The 19659-nt window shown below is 36.5% G+C and overlaps 2 protein-coding genes across 7 annotated transcripts; one reads left to right on the forward strand and one right to left on the reverse strand.

The window, feature by feature from the left end:
* The first annotated feature begins 478 nt into the window (after positions 1-478).
* On the forward strand, positions 479-18434 carry LOC108154074 (YTH domain-containing family protein). Of its 5 annotated transcripts, XM_017284170.2 has the most exons (10): positions 485-917; positions 989-1023; positions 1221-1242; positions 1814-1906; positions 1972-2076; positions 9324-9433; positions 13312-13455; positions 13510-14162; positions 16449-17397; positions 17946-18434. In XM_017284170.2, exons 2-10 carry the CDS (start codon positions 1006-1008, stop codon positions 17970-17972), a joined length of 2121 nt encoding a protein of 706 aa, XP_017139659.1. In that variant the 5' UTR covers positions 485-917; positions 989-1005; the 3' UTR covers positions 17973-18434. The 5 variants fall into 5 exon arrangements, with proteins under 5 accessions (XP_017139661.1, XP_017139659.1, XP_017139660.1 ...); XM_017284172.1 differs by lacking the exons at positions 13510-14162; positions 17946-18434 and having other exon boundaries at positions 479-917; positions 16449-16502; XM_017284171.2 differs by lacking the exons at positions 1814-1906; positions 1972-2076.
* On the reverse strand, positions 3080-4140 carry LOC108154080 (purine nucleoside phosphorylase). Of its 2 annotated transcripts, XM_017284192.2 has the most exons (3): positions 3934-4026; positions 3220-3853; positions 3080-3162 (listed from the first exon to the last, which is right to left on the reverse strand). In XM_017284192.2, exons 1-3 carry the CDS (start codon positions 3936-3938, stop codon positions 3124-3126), a joined length of 678 nt encoding a protein of 225 aa, XP_017139681.1. In that variant the 5' UTR covers positions 3939-4026; the 3' UTR covers positions 3080-3123. The 2 variants fall into 2 exon arrangements, with proteins under 2 accessions (XP_017139681.1, XP_017139680.1); XM_017284191.2 differs by having other exon boundaries at positions 3220-4140.
* Positions 18435-19659: the final 1225 nt, after the last annotated feature.

Below are 19659 nucleotides of genomic sequence, written 5' to 3' on the forward strand. Positions count from 1 at the left end.
TTGACACCTATATCAGGGTAATTTAACTTTTGCTTTCTTTATAAATAATTTTATTTTAACCCAACCTCAAATTTGACTCGGAAAACATTGGCCTGGACAACATCAATTTTCGTTTTGGTGCAAACAGCAAAAATATGTGAAAACTGGAGAACCTTAAAACGAAAACGAAACATTTTGGCTGAAAACGTAAGCCGCAACAGTAAATGAAAAACGGAGCCTGTCGGTATATATCGTATGATTCTGTTTTTGGTATCTTTTATTAGTTTCATTAATTCTTAGGAAAACTTTTAAAAAAATATGGTCAGTTGTATAGGCAGTCGTCTAGAAAAGCTTGTTGTGTCAAATGTCAAATAATTCTTAAATTACAATTGAACTTAAATAATTTGTAAGCAGCAGTTTGCTGTGTAACGAACTTCATTTTTTCTGTTGTCTGGTCACACTCTGCTGCGGGCGAACAACTAGTTCAACTAGTGAAATTTGTATCTTGTATCTGTTAGTCATAATTCAGTTAACTGATTCTGAGTTTATTGACAGCCAATCAAATAAAATAGTTCAACTAGTGAAATTTGTATCTTGTATCTGTTAGTCATAATTCAGTTAACTGATTCTGAGTTTATTGACAGCCAATCAAATAAAATCGAATCAAAAGTAAATGTAAAAGTCCTCAATTGTCGAAACGATACTATACGCATGTAAAAGTTCACGCAACATATTGGTTCACGACTGGTCTCGGAGGCACCGCCGCTATAACAATTTACGGCTTAGGACGCGTTAAGCATTTTATCTACATATACTTTTGTAGAAGTGCGGGTGGTGTCAGTGTGTGGTTCTTTAAGTAGAAAAAATCGCAGTTTTCTAAAAATTTTAAATAGCAAAATATACCAATCTTGAGTTTTTTATAACTTATTTTTAAAGAGGTAACTTCAATAATTTAAAATTTTAAAAAGCGGTACACTTGTAAACTTGGGTATCATGTATCTTTTTCCAGGTAGCAAACTGCTGCAAATGTCAGGCGTGGATCAGGTAATTTTATTTTTCATAAATACATATGTATGTACAAACATATTTGTACATCTAAATATATGAAACTTTAAAAATCCGTGCGTGAATGGATGTACACACATGCGTTTGCACGTATGCATATGCGTTTGTTACATTTTGATTTATATGACTCGTTGACGGAACATTTTTTAAATTATGTGTTCACTTTTTTTTTGCAGATGAAAATATCAGGAAATACAGGTATTCTGCTAAAAACGATACATTAGGCATTCTAATAGTTAAAGACGTAAAAATGGAACTTATATTAAATTAGAATATTAAAATTTAACGTTTTACGGAATTTCATGTGTGTATACATTTATATACATACCCTTGCAGAGAATACAATTCCTATGGCGATACGATTACAGCCCAGGGAATAAAGCGTTAAGTATATGTACATGCATGTATGTACATGTATGTATGCATGAAATGTACATATGTACATAAATATGTACTTTAGGTACTTTAGTGCCGAATCGATATAGTACTGTCCGCCCGTCTGTTTCTACAGAAACTTTTCACTCAGTTTTTAGGCTACATATGTACATATGTATCTGACCATATCTGCACAGACTTCACAGAAGAAACCATACTCAAAACACTAGTTTTATGTGTTTTCCATAGCTCGCAAAATTAGATCGAAACAAAGATCTAAATTTAAAACTAGAATAGGAAGGTTTCATCTGCAAGGGTATACATATGTAAAAGCTTTGGGACCCCCGATGCGAGACTTACTTCTTGTACCATTAATGATACCAAAATCTAATAGCAAAATCGGTTGAGGAGCGTAATATACCATGGAGCCAACAAGTTGATGAGGCATCGTATGAAAATTTATCTTCTCCAAGCGATGAATTCTCTGGTATGATAAAAACTGCTGTTATATAAGCTACATTATTTAAATTTTGTTCTTTTCACTATAAAAAGTACATGAAAACTCGATGCAATTCCAATATCCGCCGTTTAACCTTAAAGAGAACTATAATTTACCATGGAGTAACATGAAGGGTCGACAAATTTCTACAGACCATGGTATGTATTGCTAATTTACAGTACTAAGTAATACGAAATTAATCAATTAAAAAGTAGTCAAAATATTCTCTGATAAAAATGTAATTTTCGAACTTGTTTATTTTTAACAAAAAACTACATCCCCAAGTAAAACTGTTTATAGGCGGTCAAAATAATATTAATGTGAACTAGGAACATACTGCTCGCTTTAAGAAGTTGAAAGATCTTGTTAGTTGTTTACAGATCCATGAGATCAATACAATAATAACGTTATCAAAATAGTAAAGCAAGAGTAAAACAATTATACCAAAAGATTTTGCGTGTTGGGAATACTATGTAGTAGAATGTGGTAAATTTTAAATTTTCAGCATCGCCAAGCAGGGTAAACTTGATAAAACAACTGCTAAACTATTTAAAATAGCGGCCAGGCTCCGTTTTTCACATTCACAAAAGTTTTCCGATTTACTTTTGAACACACATAAATTGGGGCTCTCGTTTTCACATTTCGCAAGATTTATTCGTTTTCAAAACGAAAACATTTTCGTTTTGGTGCAAACAGCAAAAATATGTGAAAACGTAATCCCCAAAGTAAATGAAAAACGGAGCCTGCCTGAATAAACCGAATTTCAATATGCTCATCTTTGACCAAACGGACTTAAATCCATCCATTTCTTAAACGGCTACTTCCTTATAAGTAAACACGAACCATCTAAGCATCTACAAATATGTAAACAACTGGACTGTTTTATGATAACGCTTAGTTGGTATTGTTTCCACATATTGTAGTTTGAATCTGGCGCCAAGGAACTATCGTCGAATAGACGGAGCTTTTCAGTTCCAAGGACCAGACCTATGAGATAGGATTAGATGTGTGTTAATTGCCATTCATTAATCAGTGTCAGTCAGGGCAAACAGATCTAGCTTAGTAATCTAGCGTCGCTTCCATTTAAAACCTGGATGGCATGTTTTGTCTAGAACAAATTCTTTAACAAAGTCTAGGTTTTTAAAAACCCATTTTTGATACTGCTTCTTCATGGATTTATTTAAAAATTAATTTTCACGATAATTTTATTTATTTCGATTTGCAAAATTACTGCACACCAATATCTGTAAAAGTTAGTTTTATAACTGTTGTGCTTATTAAGTATTAAAGCGGATCTTTACCTTAGCTTTCAAAATATCTTCAGACCAGTCCTCTTTTGAAATATTTGTTATTGCTTTGCTCAGTACCTTTTGGAGTTTTTCCACTTTGTTTTTAAAAACATATATTATTTCATGGGTAGTTGCAATTGGTTGCTTTGCGCACCAGCACTCAAGGTTAGTAACCAGCCCTATCGAGGCATATAATATGCCCGCTTCCTTGGACAAGGTGGCTTCAGGAGATAGAGTCATACTGAGCAGATCTGCTCCCCATTTGCGATATATATTGTTTTCAGCAAGTGTCGAATAGCGAGGTCCTTCGAGTGTAAGAACTGTTGCTTTGGAGTGCGTGGCGAGGTCAAGTTCTTGTGCAGCATTTAGAAGATGCTGCCTTGTACGCTCGCAAAATGCAGGATACATTGGTAGATGACAGACACCAAAGGGACTGCCCAGTGCACCATCATAGAAAGTCTGAGCACGCCTTGTTGTGTGATCTATTAAATCGTGTGGCACGACAAAGTCTCCTGGCATAATATCCTCCCGCAAAGAACTAAGGGTGTGGGTTACTAAGATGTGTGTGCATCCTAATTTACGCATGGCCCAAATGTTAGCTCTATAGTTAATATTTGTCGGCATGATATCATGCAAACGGCCATTTCTAGAGAGAAGGGCACATTTTACGCCATCGAGTAAGCCTTCAATTATAATGTCAGAAGGTTTTCCAAAAGGCGTACATACAGCATATTCCATTCGATCTTGTAGTGAGATTGTTGTATCCAGATCAGCGTCTCCAATTATTCCAATTTTAATTGGGAAAGGATCTTCATTTATCGGTGCTAAGTTGTTTTCCATGTCTAACTTTAAATTTTATGTGAACTTTTCGAAAAGTTTTTTTTTTTTTTTTAATTTTATTTGTTTTTAATCAGTTGTAAAGATGATTTGTGTTTCTCAGAACACTTGTTCAAATGAACTGTATTTCTTTTGAAGAGGGCTAAAATTTAATATAATTGTATTGTAGTGCGTTGTATATGCTTACCAGACTTGCCATGATGGTTAGTTTTTTAGACAGTAATTCATTAATCGCAATGACAATCAGCTATAACAAGCCCAGTATTCGAAGATTTTAGGGATATAGTATTATTTTTGTGGCAACACCCAGAAAGAAGCGTTTCCGAACACATAAAGTATATACATTCATGATAACTATCAATAGCCGGAAAAACAATTGAAACAAAAAAAGTTTTCTTCAGTGAGTATATATTTTTTTTAGGTTTTATAATTTTGATTGAAGATGTATATCATTTACGTATCAAAATATAAAAAAACAAAAAAATATAAACGAAAACAAAGGTTCTTATATTGTTTTAAAATTATAGAAATCGAATTATTAAGCCAACATTTTATAAATACACACAAAAGAAGATATAAAATTATTCCTGTGGATACAGGTGTTTTTGTTGCTGTTATACGTTTCAGAATGGGTCGTTGAGTACATTGCACGGATATTAAGAGAAATCATATCCAAAATCTAAATGAGGGGCAACGTTTGTGAGTTTGTGCTTCGGCCGCGACGCTACATTTGTACCCGATACTCAGTCAGTATAGCTCCTCTCCGCCAGAGGGCGCTGATAATTTACGACAAAGAGTAGTGTTGGGTAAACATTGCTCATTTTGGTGAACATGTTCACTTGTTCTTTTTTAGTAAGTGAGTCAACTCACTCATATTGCTCACTTGCTCTCTTAGATTGCTCAGTTACTCACTTGCTCAGTTGCTCACTTGCTCTGTTGCTCACTTGCTCAGTTGCTGACTTGCTCACTCAGTTGTTCACTATTCATGCACAGATGGTTCCAAATTTCACTATACTTTCGAATTAGCGACATACTGAATATTTGAAAGAGTAAACAGCTTTGCCGGTAACACAAAAAGTGTGAAGTAAACGCAAATATGAGCAACAGCTGCCAGATCGCGAAATGCCCTTTGAGGAGCAAAATTGCGCAAAAAGTGAGTAGAGAACAAGTGAACAAAAATGAACAAGTGAACAACAAAGAACAAGTGAGCAAAAAAGAACAAGTGAACAACAAAGAACAAGTGAACAACAAAGAACAAGTGAACAAAAAAGAACAGCTTGGAAGGAACATGTTCAGTTGCTCACTTAAGTAAACAACTCTTTTTTGTTCACTCACTCATGAGCAACACAACACTTACAAAGAGTGTTTGAGAGAAAGACAGTCTGGAAGGTATGGTCATTCTCTATGGTTCTACGTTTTAGGTTTCTCGTATCTTTAAAGTTGTGAATGCCACAGATTTTCGTCCTTTGTGGAGGCGGTTTTTGAAAGGCGTTTGTACCAGTGCGATGTCACAGGAGTCTAGCTACAAAATTTGGTTGCTCTATGTCAATGAGAACTAGGCGTCAAACAAGACGGACGGACAAACAGACAGACATGAATCATTCGACTCGGCTATTGATGCTGATCAAGAATATATAACATATACTTTATTACACACATCCGCTTTCCCCACAAATCTAATATACCCCTATAGTCATTTTCAGTATCGGGTATTGTCCAAAAATGGTGAGCTTGGTGTGGCCAATTTTCAGTCTATTTATTCAGTATATTTATTATGACTTGGTGCCTTCTATAGGATAGTGTTTGAGGGGAGAGTTAGTGATAGATAGATTGCTGATTTGTTGGTACCACGTAGCGGTATTTGTGAGGAGGTCGGTATTTGGAGGATTTGTTTTAGGAAGTGTGAAATATCGCTAGAGTTGTGGTTTGGGTACTTACGAGTATGGTTGCAATCCAGTTTTTATTACTGATGACTCGTTTGTAATGCTCTATCTGGTAATGCCCCCCTTTGGAGCCATCTGTGTAAAGGAAGTTGTGTTTGGGGAGAGCTGAGTTAGTGTAGTGGAAATGTTGGTCGAAGACTATTGGAGGGGTAGTGTTTTTGTTGTGATTGGAGAGGATTATGTTCATTGATTTGTAAATGGTTAGGAAGTTGAATTTTTGGCATGTGGCGGTTCTGATTGGGCAAAATGGGATGAGGTGTTTTTGAGATATTCATATGGGTCTGTAGTCCGTGCTGAACAGGCGGTGTTTTTTTTGTATGGTTCTTTGTAAGAGTTTTTAGGCGGGTGGATTTTCCGTGGATAAGGTTTTTGGAAATTTTGGAATTAAGGGGGTGGCGTCCTAAGGCTCCTAGAGCGGCTCTTAATGCTGCATTTAGGATACTTTTTAAGAGATTAAGTTGGGATGTGGGAGCATATCTATATATGGGAAGGCAGAAGGGGTTTCTCTCTAGAGAGGATTGAGCCTGAGTAAATGCACCAGTCGTCTAATTGGTTAAACTAAATTTTTTGTTAAGGAAATATGAAGTGATATACAGTGGCGAGCACATGTGGATACATGTTTATCACTTTTCACTTTAAGCGCCTGTAAAATCTTTAAAAATGAATCAATCCTTGGGATTTTTTTTTCATAGATTCTTTAATTTAGCGAGAATGAAAAAAGACAATAATTTCAATTCAAAGAGATCCTTTTCCTTAAGATATTTTAATTTGTTCAAAAAAAAGTGAATATATCAACATTTGCACGTTTCAAAGTTTTGCTCCCAAAGGCTCACCCAATCCCTTTGGTGCAGACTCGTACTTTTCCAATGTTTTTTAAACAGAGCAGATCGATTTTCAATGAGATTTAGATCTGAGCTATTGAGCAGGCCACTGGATTGAGTGAAAACTCGACGAATTTGGGACGAATTTAGCCGTGTGCGTCGGGCTATCGTCTGGCTGGAAAGTGATCTCGCATATGGGAAAGACACATTTGTCTATATAATTTGACAAAATGGGTTCCTAAATATTAAGATAATATTCTTTCTGCATTATTTCATCGATTTTAACCAATTGGAGAACGTTCCACCAAGTGTAGAAGCCCTACACCATCAGGCTTCCTCGTCCATGCTTTATTGTTTCCCTGACCTGATGATTTTTCAGCTTTCCACTTGAGCTGTGCCAGTATTATTCATTTCGATCAGACTGAAAACGGTATATTTTGGTATATCTGACCCAATTACCTTCTTACAATCTTTCGTGGTCCAGTTCCTAAGCTCCTCGCTAAATAGATGCGCAGCCACTTTTTGTCAGAGAGGGCAGGTTTTATCTGCCTATCTGCCGGTGTCAGTGAAGAATGCCGCACATTCACGTCCTTTGCGGGAGCGGAAAGGTGTGGGGCGAAATTTTGAAATATACTTGTGCAGGTTCGATATCACAGGAGTATGGATACCAAATTTTGGTTGCTCTAGCTCTTATAGTCTCTGAGATCTAGGCGCTCACTTTTTGCAATATGCAAAGCCGACCATGAAACGTGTGTGTTAGAGAGAGAGAGAGCAAGAAAGAACGAAATTGTTTTCATCATTCTGGCTATAATGATACGATTTGGTTCAGATTCTGCAGTCAAGAAGATATAATCATTCCCAACAATTCTGCGTTTGCTGTTTTCTCGTATCTTTGAAATTGTGGATGCCACAGATTTTCGCCCTTTGTGGTGGCGGAAGTGGGCGGGGCGAAGTTTTGAAATATACTTGTAACAGTGACATATCACAGAAGTCCGGATATAAAATGTCGTTGCTCGAGCTGTTATAGTCTTTGAGCACTTGGCGCTTCCTTCTGGACGTTACACACATCCATTTTCACCACAAATCTAATATACCCCTATACTCATTTTGAGTATCGGGTATAAAAATACCGTACCGTAAAAAAACCATACTTCAATAAGAATATTTTAAAGCCCCAAATCTCAGAAATAAACAGTTTGTTGTTGTAATTAGAAGGGGCTTAGTTAAAATACAAAATTGGAGCCTCTAAATAGGTTACGATTACCAACAGCTACAGGTGAATACCCGCAGGTAATGGGCAAAATTACAAAAAACTTTGAAATTCCAAAGATGAACCTACAGCATAATTTTATTGTAGCTGATATCATGGACGATGGAAATCCTATAAATATGAACCACGTCCGACCGCCAAATAGTTTTCACCTAAATTCTTGATAAATCCTCATTATTTTTTAATGATTTTCTTTATTTTAAATCCTGTTAATCGAACATTTCCTTTTTTCTCATTAAAAATTAAATATTTTATTAAATTGTTGGATTGATAATTTTAAAGTTAAAATAATATCCATCTTCAACACGGCAAAAAATAATGGAATACTGTAAGGCATCGTATCGACAAAGCGCTTCCGAAACACGTTGAAGTTCTGAATTCCTCCGATGCAACACAATGTCACACGGACGAAATTCTTTTCCAACAATTAGAATAGAAACCTCAACGATCGTAGGTTCATTAAATCTCTTTGCGTATTGGTCAACAGGAACTTTATCAGCACGAATAACGATCGTATGATTATACGACGGCATACGATTGAAAGCAGGTTTAAACAGGTTTTTTTGATATATTTGTCAAAAAAGGGGTAGCCACACACGAACCAAATTGAGTGGCCAAACCCGAATTTGGAAGTGATTTTCAAACTTCACGAAAAAATGGAGATTACGTAAATTGTGTAGGCTATCGGTATTGAATCACAAAATATAATTTATTTACTGTCTAAATATGCACAGCACTTACCGTTTCTATTGGTTCATATCGATTAATAGTACTTTTTAAAATGTGTTACGGAACTTTCACGGCATAAAAACACAATATATGCAATTGTCAGATTTCATATCCTTTCTGTGAAAGGAGAGAAGGATTTCGCCACGGGCGAACCTTTTCCCCGACATTTAAAAATAAAAATACATTTAAAAATCACGATTATTGGAGCCGCGGTCGCGCTACCGATTATATATTTATACATATATTATATATATATATATATTTACATATATATCTGGCGAATGCGAATCCAACAAATATCATTAAAATCGTTTCAGGTGTTCTTGAGTTATTAAAAGTTATTACATATAAAAAAAAAGATTCTTTAACTTTATAAGAGGTATAATGTAATGTCTATAATATATCATATCATATAATTATCATACTTATACAGATACAGCTCGATAGAAACCTGCATATGATCTTTTTCTTGTTGATTTCTGATTTAAATTTTCGATGATCCCAACATCTTTACAGATTCATATAAAAGACATGGACATAGTATTATTAATAATACACGACGAGACGACCACCAAATACCTTCTTGGAATCCAAAAAAACTGTTTGAAACGAGTTGTGCACTTCAGGTACTTCAAAAATATACATAATTATGTGATTTCAAAACTCTAAACCGCTTCTGGTCCGCATGATAATAGTAATTCAAAAATCTCGTTCGGAGTACTCCAAAGAGCCCACCAAATATAAAATTTTTAGATATTCTGGGATACAGAAGTATGGATATTTGAGCTATCGGGGTGCCACAGAAAACTGTAGAGTCTTTGACTCATTGTAGAGTCTTTGACTCCCTTTGAGCAAAAAGTTGTAGTATTACAAAAATAGTTTTGAGAAATGTTGGTTTATTTTAGTGCTTTTCATTAGGGAAAGGACAGTTTTTTGTAAGCCTATGCAGAGAAAATTTTTACTTGCCCAGCTATTGCGTTTGAATGACAACCTTGACAAAAATAAGTTTTTTGTAAAAAACATGGCAGACAATATATAAGAAAAATGAACCTTCGTAATGAAACAGTGAATCGCAGTATACTTAGAAGCACATCAGACCCGTTTTCCACTGTCCACACAGTTACAGCTTTCGTTTAAAGTTTCGCTCATTTTATTCTTGACAAGGAATACATACCATTTGCATTTATGTATTTTAATAATATGTACAAAACTAAGTAAGTTGAAAAATGTTCGTAAAATTGAGAAGCGAAGCCGAACCGAAGCACATTATTGAAATTTCTGTTGGCATTGCAACGAGTGATTCCAGATGGTGTCCGCAGGATGGTGTCGCACAGCCCCATCAGCTCCAGTGATGACATCGATCACCCGTGCTACGGGCCAATTCAACGGCGTCAAGATGTTGTCCTTAATACATTGTGGTGTGCGCCATTTGGCACGTTGTTGGAGCAGACACAAGTACTCCTCACTCTGACACTCCCAAAAGCTTTTGCTGGGCACAGGTGATTCGTTGCCAGCGATCAAGTCGATTGACTGGCTCAGGAAACTGCATCAGTGGACGAAAATGTTCTGATGTAAGGACTTCCAGATCTTCAGGGTTTTCTGAAATGGAGATAAGATGACGAGAATTGATTACAGCGTGGATTTGGCAGATCAATGTCCGCAGCTCGTAGAAGCCAAAGAGCGACGATCCCAAGAAGCTGCCTCCCATAAGCCCCGAAATACGGCTAGCGAGGCGGTATTAATGAATGTATAATGAATAGCCGCCAAAGGTCCACAAACTCGTTCCTTCCGCCCACAAAATTGGCGGCATTATCCGACTGCTGAATGTCTCTGCTGAACGAAGGAAATGCAAATGAGTGTGGTTCTTTCGTAGGCAATTAACGCATAACAAGAGCCTCTTTGATTCTTTGTGACGATCATTCGGCGATAAACTTTTAAACCGTTGAAAATTGGCTATCATATTGTGTGCGTACTCACGGTTTATCCTGACTTTCAAACCTCACCATCTTGTCCTTGCAAGATGCCCTTCAAGAGTACGACATCTTTGTTTCAAAAAGGCAGTAAATTTCTTTCAGAATGGAAGATCGTGATTTAACGAAGCTGCTTCCCATTAAGAATAAGACGCCATATACAAATTCTGCCAGGTTACGTGGACGATTGCTCAATCTGCAATTTCCATGTTGGTGCGGCGTCCGCAAAACGACCGCAGCTTGCCAACCCATGAATCCCTACGCTACAGGCTAAATATCTCTCTAATATGTGCCTGTAGAACGAGACGTTAATTAACAAATCGTTTCTTGAGAATATCTAGTGCTGTATTGCAGTTAGCCTCGCTCATCTCCAACGAACTGATTACATGACCTGTAACTTCTCGATAGAAGCCAGCTCGGCCTCACTATAAATGAAATCTGTGAAAATAATGGATTGGGATTCACTTAGATTCGAAACGCCATTTGGCGCAATTTTTCACTATCCATATCTGTGCCCATGGACTATAGCCTGGACTCTCGTTCATTTGGAAGCAGTCTGAGTTTATCGCGTTCCTCCACTCTGCCATTTTGGCTGCTGCCTTGGCCGCCTCTGCGTTCCGGGCGACAACCCTGTTGGATTTGGTCACTTCCGCGAAAGAGGTGACAGAATGAATTTCCCTGGCGGACTCTGAGCTGTTATTTAGGAGTTCAGGGGAGCGGTTAGATTGCCAAATGGGTCTGGGAAACTCCACCTGATCCCTTAGGTTGGGGGAAGTTCTATTAAAAAGAATCGGATATCTAGCCTTGACCTCAGCTCTAGTTAGGTTTTCTAGTGTCATACACTTTTGTATGGCGTACGCTTTTTTCCTGGCCTCACTGCGGGTGGGTGGCAGCATGTTTCCCCTTGCAGTTTGCACAGGCCAGCCCTGAGCAGATAATATCCTTGTTGTGATCTTGTCCGCATTTGAAACATTTTCACTCTTGCAATGTTGCGCCAGATGGCCAAACCTAAAGCACCTGAAACATTGAATAAACTGAACAAAAGGTATCACTTCTACTTTAGAATATAAAAAATTGATTTTAGTTGGTAACTGCTCTCTTCTGAACCAGAGTTTCACCCTGCCAGTAGGTAAACTTTCCCCCGATGCTCTCTCTCTTCGCGTAATCCGAACTATCTCCTCAATTGGGATGTCCGAGGTTACAAGCTCTGCTAGCTGTTCCTCCGAGTAATGCCCGGGGATCCAAAAAATTAATCCTGCTTTTTGGACGAAGTGCCGACCCGCACACAATCTTGCACCTGCCATAGCCTATTCTAGCAACCTCGTCGATATCGCTAATGCCCTGTTTCAGCAGCAGATCGGATAGATCAAACTGGTTAATAGCATTTCTGGCATTATTCGCACTCATTTTGTCGATATAAACAATGTATGGGCATGGCGGATCTAGCTTCTCCTTCCCTTTTTTCGCGTTTCCATGCGAATTTTAACTCCCGTCGCCTTCTCCGTGGCCATCCTTGTATTTCCTATGCTTGCCATGCTTCCCATGGTCCAGACGGAGTTCCAAGACCCGTTTTAAAAGTTATACCGGATCGCCATGCGGTAAAATCCAGGTTCTTCGACTTAATTAATGAAGCTTTGGGAATTTGATTTTTTCGTCTTCGTAGGCGTGTGAGGCGCCCCCAGAAGCTTCGAAAAATGTTTTTTTTTGATTAAAACTACCAGCGAATGTCTTGAAATATGATCATTTTTTTCCTTCCGCAAAAAATTTTAGGTACTCGCCATACCAGTGTTGAACAACGTGTTGCAATCAGTTATTTAGAGTGCGGCCCTAACTATTTTTTGATGAAAATCATTTTCAATAGATTTAGAATTTTGAATACGCTGGGAAATTTTCGGAACGGCAAAACCTTACGGACCACCCCGAAATAGATGGTGAATGGTCGTCTGTGTGAATAGCCTATAACGGTAAAATTGTATTTTTGTGGGTATCAATCGGTAGGAGGTTTAGGAGTCAAACTGTTAAACGGTACAAACCTACTTAATCTCCATTCGTTACAATACTTTTTCTGCTTTGTATTCTGTTTTGTTTTAGATTTATATTCATTTTCTAATTTTTGTATTTTTGCCAGTAGCGTGCCCCTTTTTTTTTATAAATGTTTGATTTCGAACATTATTGGCACTTACGGCTGCCTCGTATCTACTTTGAGTTCAATTCATCAAAAATTCTTTTCCAACTTTACTAATACATTTCAAGTTGTCATTGCTTTGATTTTCTATTTCTTCGTCCCTATATATGCGGTACAAGCATGATCTTTTTTTTTTTTTTTTTTTTTTTTGTTTCCTCCAGTGGAATACCCAAAAATGTACCAAAAATTCTATCTGTAGGAGGAAATTGAAACATATTTTAACAACCGATTTTATTTAAAGTAAATGTAAAGACAAGGAATGGCAGGAAATTATAAAAAAATACTGTTGTTGAAAAATAAAAAGAAAATATTTTAAATATCTATCTGTATTTATATACCTTTTTTTTAGCCAAATCGTAATGAAAACGAATACCGGTCAACACAAATTGACAACCGCACATGCGATGAAGCAGAATTTCATGGAGCTGTGGCAGCACCCAAAAAGACAACCTGGGCGTCTATTGCATCGCAGCCGGCTAAACTGTCATCAAGAGTAAGTATTTCATGATATCAATTTGATGCAAATATAACTAAAGTAAATACACAGGCTGCATCGACTACTTCCAATCATAAAAAAAAGGGTCCTGGTATGCCACCACCACCAATGGTACCCGGAAAACACAATTTAGATGTTAATGTATGGGACTTACCAAACAATAAGCCACCGCCTGTACCGACACCAACATCACCGATTGATTTGGTTTATTCTGATTTTAACTCGGATTTTTCAAAATCATCCAACACAGAGCCTCTTCTAGGGGCACGATCTGAAAAGGCTTATAAAGACTCGGAAAATTTTCATAATTACGAGAACAAAAGTTCGGCTAACATAAGTAATTCCAGCAGAATAAAGGTATCTCCAAAATGCCAAACTCGCAAAAATTTGGGAGCACATCCGGTTCATCAGCCAGTAGGTCCTCAATTGAGTAATTTGGAAACTCACGGGTCATCTATCCGACGACCCGAAGGTGTTAATCTTACAAATCGGAATAATGACCGTACAGGCAGCTTTTCTAGTTCCCGCAGTGATTTTGAAAGTACATCCAAGTGTAAATATCTGGATCAAAACAGTTCTCGACCAATAGAACCGCCTGTAACTGAAGAGATTCCTGTTGATCCACAATTACTGTTGGAAGAATTAAAAGACAAAAACAATTACAATCCAAAACTAATGGACTTAAACAAAGCCACAACAGCACGGTAATTAACCCTATTTAACATAACTATAATTTTTTACTTTTCTACTTTCATGGACTCCCCAAAGACTCTTTTTATACCCGATCCTCAAAAAGAGTATATTAGGTTTGTGGGGAAAGTGGATGGGTGTAACGCCCAGAAGAAAGCCTTTCCGACCCCATAAAGTATATACATATATTCTTGATCGGTATCAATAGCCGAGTCGTTTGAACCATGTCTGTCTGTCCGTCCTTATGAGCGCCTAGATCTCAGAGACTATAAGAGCTAGAGCAACGACATTTTGTATCCAGACTTCTATGATATGTCACTGTTACAAGTATATTTCAAAACTTCGCCCCGCCCACTTCCGCCCTCACAAAGGGCGAAAATCTGTGGCATTCACAATTTCAAAGATACGATAAACAGAAAACGCAGAATCGTAGAGAATGACTATACCTTCTAGACTGCAGAATCTGAACCAGATGGTATATAGCCAGAATGATGAAAACAATTTCGTTCTTTCTTGCTCTGTCTCTCTCTAACACACACGTTTCATGGTCGGCTTTGCCTATTGCAAAAAGTGAGCGCCTAGATCTCAGAGACTATGAGAGCTAGAGCAACCAAATTTGGTGTCCACACTCCTGTTAGATCTCACTGTTACATGTGTATTTCAAAATTACGCCCCACCCCCAGCAACTCACAACGTTCCCCTCGTTTTTTCCAAAAGTATGACTTTGAAAACTCGAATAAGCAACTTCTTGTACAGGTACATTAATTGGGCGTTCTTTAAGGTATCGTTTGTAAGAATTTATAAATAAACGATTAAGGTGCAGCCGTTTGACAAAACCTCCTAAACCCACATTTTACCGTTAAATACCGTTACCGCTAAATATTGTTGCTAGTGTTATTTTTGTCATTTGGTATCCCATATCTCTCAGAAAGAGTAAGTCTGATACGCATTCGAATTAAACGTTTTGTCACAAAAACTGGACGATATACAGATTTCGTCCAATTTTCCAATTTTCCCTACTTCTGCATGTATCCAAAAATCCGCATCAGTTTTGAAATTCCAAAGAGGCGAGGGGAATACTATAAATTTTCAAGTGTATAAATAAGTTATTAAAGGAATTAAGCGAGCCATCTACAACTATACATATGTATATAAAAATTATTCGTCTGAATTTTAAGTACGATTCTGTGGTGTGTTGCCCGTAGTATTGACTACACCAATAGGCCGCAACTGCGATAAAAATGCATGATTGCATTGGATGGGATTGGATTTTATTTTCAACCGCGTATCTGTAAAAGCTTGTTAAGACTTTCAAATTTGCAGTACTCCTTTCATGATATTAGCCTATTAAGCCTTTAGCTTGGGTCCCTGTAAAAAAAACTTAGACAACCGACTCTTTCTAATTTTGTCAATTCAAATATTCATAAAACGTCTATTTTATTGCATAACATTAACATTTAAGAACTAGAAACGATTGGAAAATACTGCATTCTGTGTAATTTAACATGCTTCTCTGCTTCTTATTCTTCTGCTTAGACGGACAGTTGATTACCAATGTCTTCGACGAGAATTTGACTGTTACATACATTTACATGGAATTTATATACTCATGTACCTTTTCGCTCTGCCAATATTTATTTGTGTGTGTGTGCAGCCCTTCCCACAAATAAACATAGAATATTCCATCTGCCATGGAAAAAAAACCGCACCAACCATTGTGAAATTCACAATTTGGCATTTCTTGCATTATCTGTTTCTTCTCCGTCTAGAAAATCATAATTGAAATGCAGAACTACGCGTTGTCATACTATAAAAATATGGTAAAAATATTAATTATAGCGTGGAGAATCTCCATCAAGAACTGACTAACTTACTATGTCCACATATACGCAAAAAGATTCATTAGTTAGATCAATAGATCAAAAAACGTAATATGCTCTTTATCACACACACCAGTATATCACTTCTGTACAAAACAGAAGATAATCGCCTTTTTCGGATAATCATTGCACTTGTTTGGGCATGATTCTGTGCATTTATGATGGGCTCTAATATGATAATACGTGGCATGTATTTATATTTGTGATCGTTCTTTTAGTTTGTGCTTTAACTCTATTGTTAAATTATGAGGTCAAAATCGAAACAATACACAAGACATTTACTAAAAGAAAAGATGGTAATAAGTTAGTTACTATGTTTGTGAAGAAAAATTGAATAATAAATATTTTACTTTTAATTATACATTTTTGTCATTCGAAAGGTTAAGTATAGCTCATGACAATTTAATTTTCTTTTTTTAGTTTTTTTGTCATCAAATCGTATTCTGAAGATGATATCCACCGTAGTATAAAGTACGAAATTTGGTGCTCAACTGATCATGGAAATAAGCGATTGGATGATGCTTTCAAAGAGAGACATAAAGAAGGTGGACAAATTTTGCTCTTCTTTTCTGTGAATGGGTCTGGCCATTTTTGCGGGATGGCGCAGATGATGACTCCAGTAGATTACAATTCTACTTCAAGCGTTTGGTCTCAAGACAAATGGAGAGGCAAGTTTAAGGTAAAATGGATATATGTAAAAGATGTACCTAATGGAACACTCCGCCACATCCGTCTGGAAAACAACGAAAACAAGTCAGTGACGAATTCTAGAGATACCCAGGAAGTGCCAAATGACAAAGGCATTGAGGTGTTACAAATATTGCACTGCTACAACCATTCTACGTCCATTTTCGATGATTTTGTTCACTACGAGAAGAAACAAGAAGAAGAAGTCTCTTCGAAGCGTCCGCCAATGCATGTCCATGATGGCAATAATCATGTCAAACCACCTTTAAGTCGCAGTTTTAGTCGAAACTGTGACAATAAAGAAAGGGAACGCGATAACCGCGGCAGTGTCATGTCCCAAAAACATTTCATCGCTGGAGGACCTAGTTTCCGTAATGTAGTTCATAAAAGTTCCTCGGGAAGCGGGGGCTTTAACATCAACTACACTGAATATCGTCGTGGCTTTGACATAAAAAAAACTTTTAGTAGTGGTTATCACTTAAAAAATAGAGAAACCGTGGAATTTGAGAGAGAAAACGAATGTGGAATTCAGCATGTTTCGAAAAACAGAAAAAATGAATATCAACAAAATAATGCCATTAAAAGCAATTTAAAAAATCGTGATCGAGATTTCAGTACTGAACAAATGAAAATCGACGTACGCTTTCGTACTGGTCTGTGCACATCCAAGGATATGACAAGAGTAAGTGCTACTAATATTCAAAATCTTTGTAAACGCGATATTTTTATACCCGATAATCAAAGAGTGGATGTGTGTAACATCCAGAAGGAAGCAATGCCGACCCTATAAAGTATATATATTTTTGATCAGCATCAAAAGCCGAGTCGATGTAGCCATGTTTGTCTGTCTGTCTGTGTGTCCATCTTATTTGAGACCATAACAGCTATAGGAACGAAATTCGGTGTACAGACTCCTGTGATATTACACTGAATCATGTCTGCTACCTCCACAAAGAACGAAAATTTGTGGCAGCCACAATTTTGAAGATACCAGAAAGCCGAATGTAGAATCATAGCGAATGACCATATCTACCAGATTGCAGAATTGCAGTGAAAATTCCACGCGCTTACTCATTTTCTCTCTCTGTTTCATACACTCTTCCGCGCGGAGGGAGAATAGATAAAAAGATACATTTAAAAAAAGTACATGTGACTTCCTGAGTATCGGGTATAAATTAAGCTCACGTTCTCACTTCATTTGTTTAGTAACTTGATACATTTCTCTTACAGAACACTGATAAAGGTCCGAAGCAATGAATATCAATTAAACATAAGTTTGCCAAGATTCAGTAAGATTATTTTTCCAAATAATATTGAATGGATGGCTCCCATAAATCTACGAAATTTTAAGTGAGACGTTAATGTAAAAGTTTAACATTTTTTAACTATTGTGTGTATAGGAAAAAGCCCATTTCATGATAAATATAGAAAATAACACCAAACAAGTGGGAATTAGGATAAATGATTAAAATATGATTTTTTACGTAATTATTTATTTTAATATTTATATAAATCTATTGACGCTCACATTGAACAGGACATACTGAAACTAATGACCGATTTGTACAAGATTTCAAAACATCAAGGAACTTTCTTATTTCATTCCTTGTAGTTGCACTGTAACAAATTATAAGAGTTATCTGAATCTAAATAATTTTTACACGACCTATGTATGTATAATATAATTAAAGCATTCAATTAATCATTTTCTGAAGTTTTTATGTTCAACTTATCCTACTATATAATCGACATTTGTCTAAAGAAAATTAACTAGAAATTGATATTACTTATTGAAGTACATACTTCACAGCATTTCGGGAAAAGGCAACATTTTTGGAATGAGTGAAAACAGAAAGGTGAGGTACAAATATGATTTATAGATTTTACACCAGAAGTTATAAACAAAAAATCAATATTGTCATGAGTCTAATACTCTGACTTCGCTAGATTTTAATAAATAATGCCTAAGTAGAAGACTGATACACATTAATAAAAAAATGTATGTATGTGCGGAGGACTCACATTCGAAACTAGAAAGTCCACATTATATTCTATTGACAGATATGTTTTCCTGTCCTTTGGGACTACTTTCGCCTATTCAATTCCATAATAGATCACTTTCGATTAACAAAAAAATTATGAACTGTTTTAAAAATGTATTATATAGATATAGTGTTTAAAATAAATGAAGTTAAAACACTAGTCGACATTCGACTGTAACATACCCGCATCTCAGATTTGTTGTTTACACTAACTGGAAATTATCTAATTGGAATTTAACAGGCGTGACCTATAAAATGACCTATTATAATAAACAAAAAAGATTGGAAAGCCGAGAGTGTCTATTTCGTTTGCTGGAAACAAGGACACTAATAAGAAAGTATGGTCATGCTTGTCTCCATTTCAGCATACGTTTTTCACAAATCCATATTGGTCTGTTTGTGTCACGCAGCAACAGCTGCGCAGATACCAAAACACATATATGCATTACCAATTAAATGAACCACCAAAATACTCCTTTAAACCAAGATATCAGCGATTTTTCCGGAAAAAGCTACAAATATGCGGAGTCGGACAACCTTGGAAATATGGTTGATATTGATGGTCAACGGAAATGGTCTTTTGGAAGATATGGCGCAGTGCCGCCATATTATTTATTCATATTACGTAAATAACAACAGTTGTGTACATTTTTTGCATTATCCTTGTGCATGCTCCATTATTCTTATTCCCGCTGTCTGGTTTGTATTGCTTTCGAATCCGGGCGTTGGTCTCGTTTTTTCTCGTTTCGCATAGATCTGAAAAACAAATGGGAGTTATGTGCCGAGCTAATACAATAATGTATAAATTAACCTAGTTTTTTAGAAGCAAGATAGAATATACGCATACCGAATCAAATAATAAAGTACAAAAGTTGTATTTATTTTCCCCTGTAGTTTGTTTT

The sequence above is a fragment of the Drosophila miranda genome, chromosome 2 (genome assembly GCF_003369915.1).
Source record: "Drosophila miranda strain MSH22 chromosome 2, D.miranda_PacBio2.1, whole genome shotgun sequence".
NCBI lineage: Eukaryota > Metazoa > Arthropoda > Insecta > Diptera > Drosophilidae > Drosophila > Drosophila miranda.

Coding starts and splice junctions, on each gene's coding strand:
- LOC108154080 (XM_017284191.2), bottom strand. CDS start 4,047: ATGGAAAACAACTTAGCACCGATAAATGAAGATCCTTTCCCAATTAAA. Junction 3,163..3,219: donor AAGATATTTTGAAAGCTAAG/GTAAAGATCCGC, acceptor TAACTTTTACAG/ATATTGGTGTGCAGTAATTT.
- LOC108154074 (XM_017284170.2), top strand. Junction 1,243..1,813: donor GAAAATATCAGGAAATACAG/GTATTCTGCTAA, acceptor AAAATCTAATAG/CAAAATCGGTTGAGGAGCGT. Junction 1,907..1,971: donor TCCAAGCGATGAATTCTCTG/GTATGATAAAAA, acceptor CACTATAAAAAG/TACATGAAAACTCGATGCAA.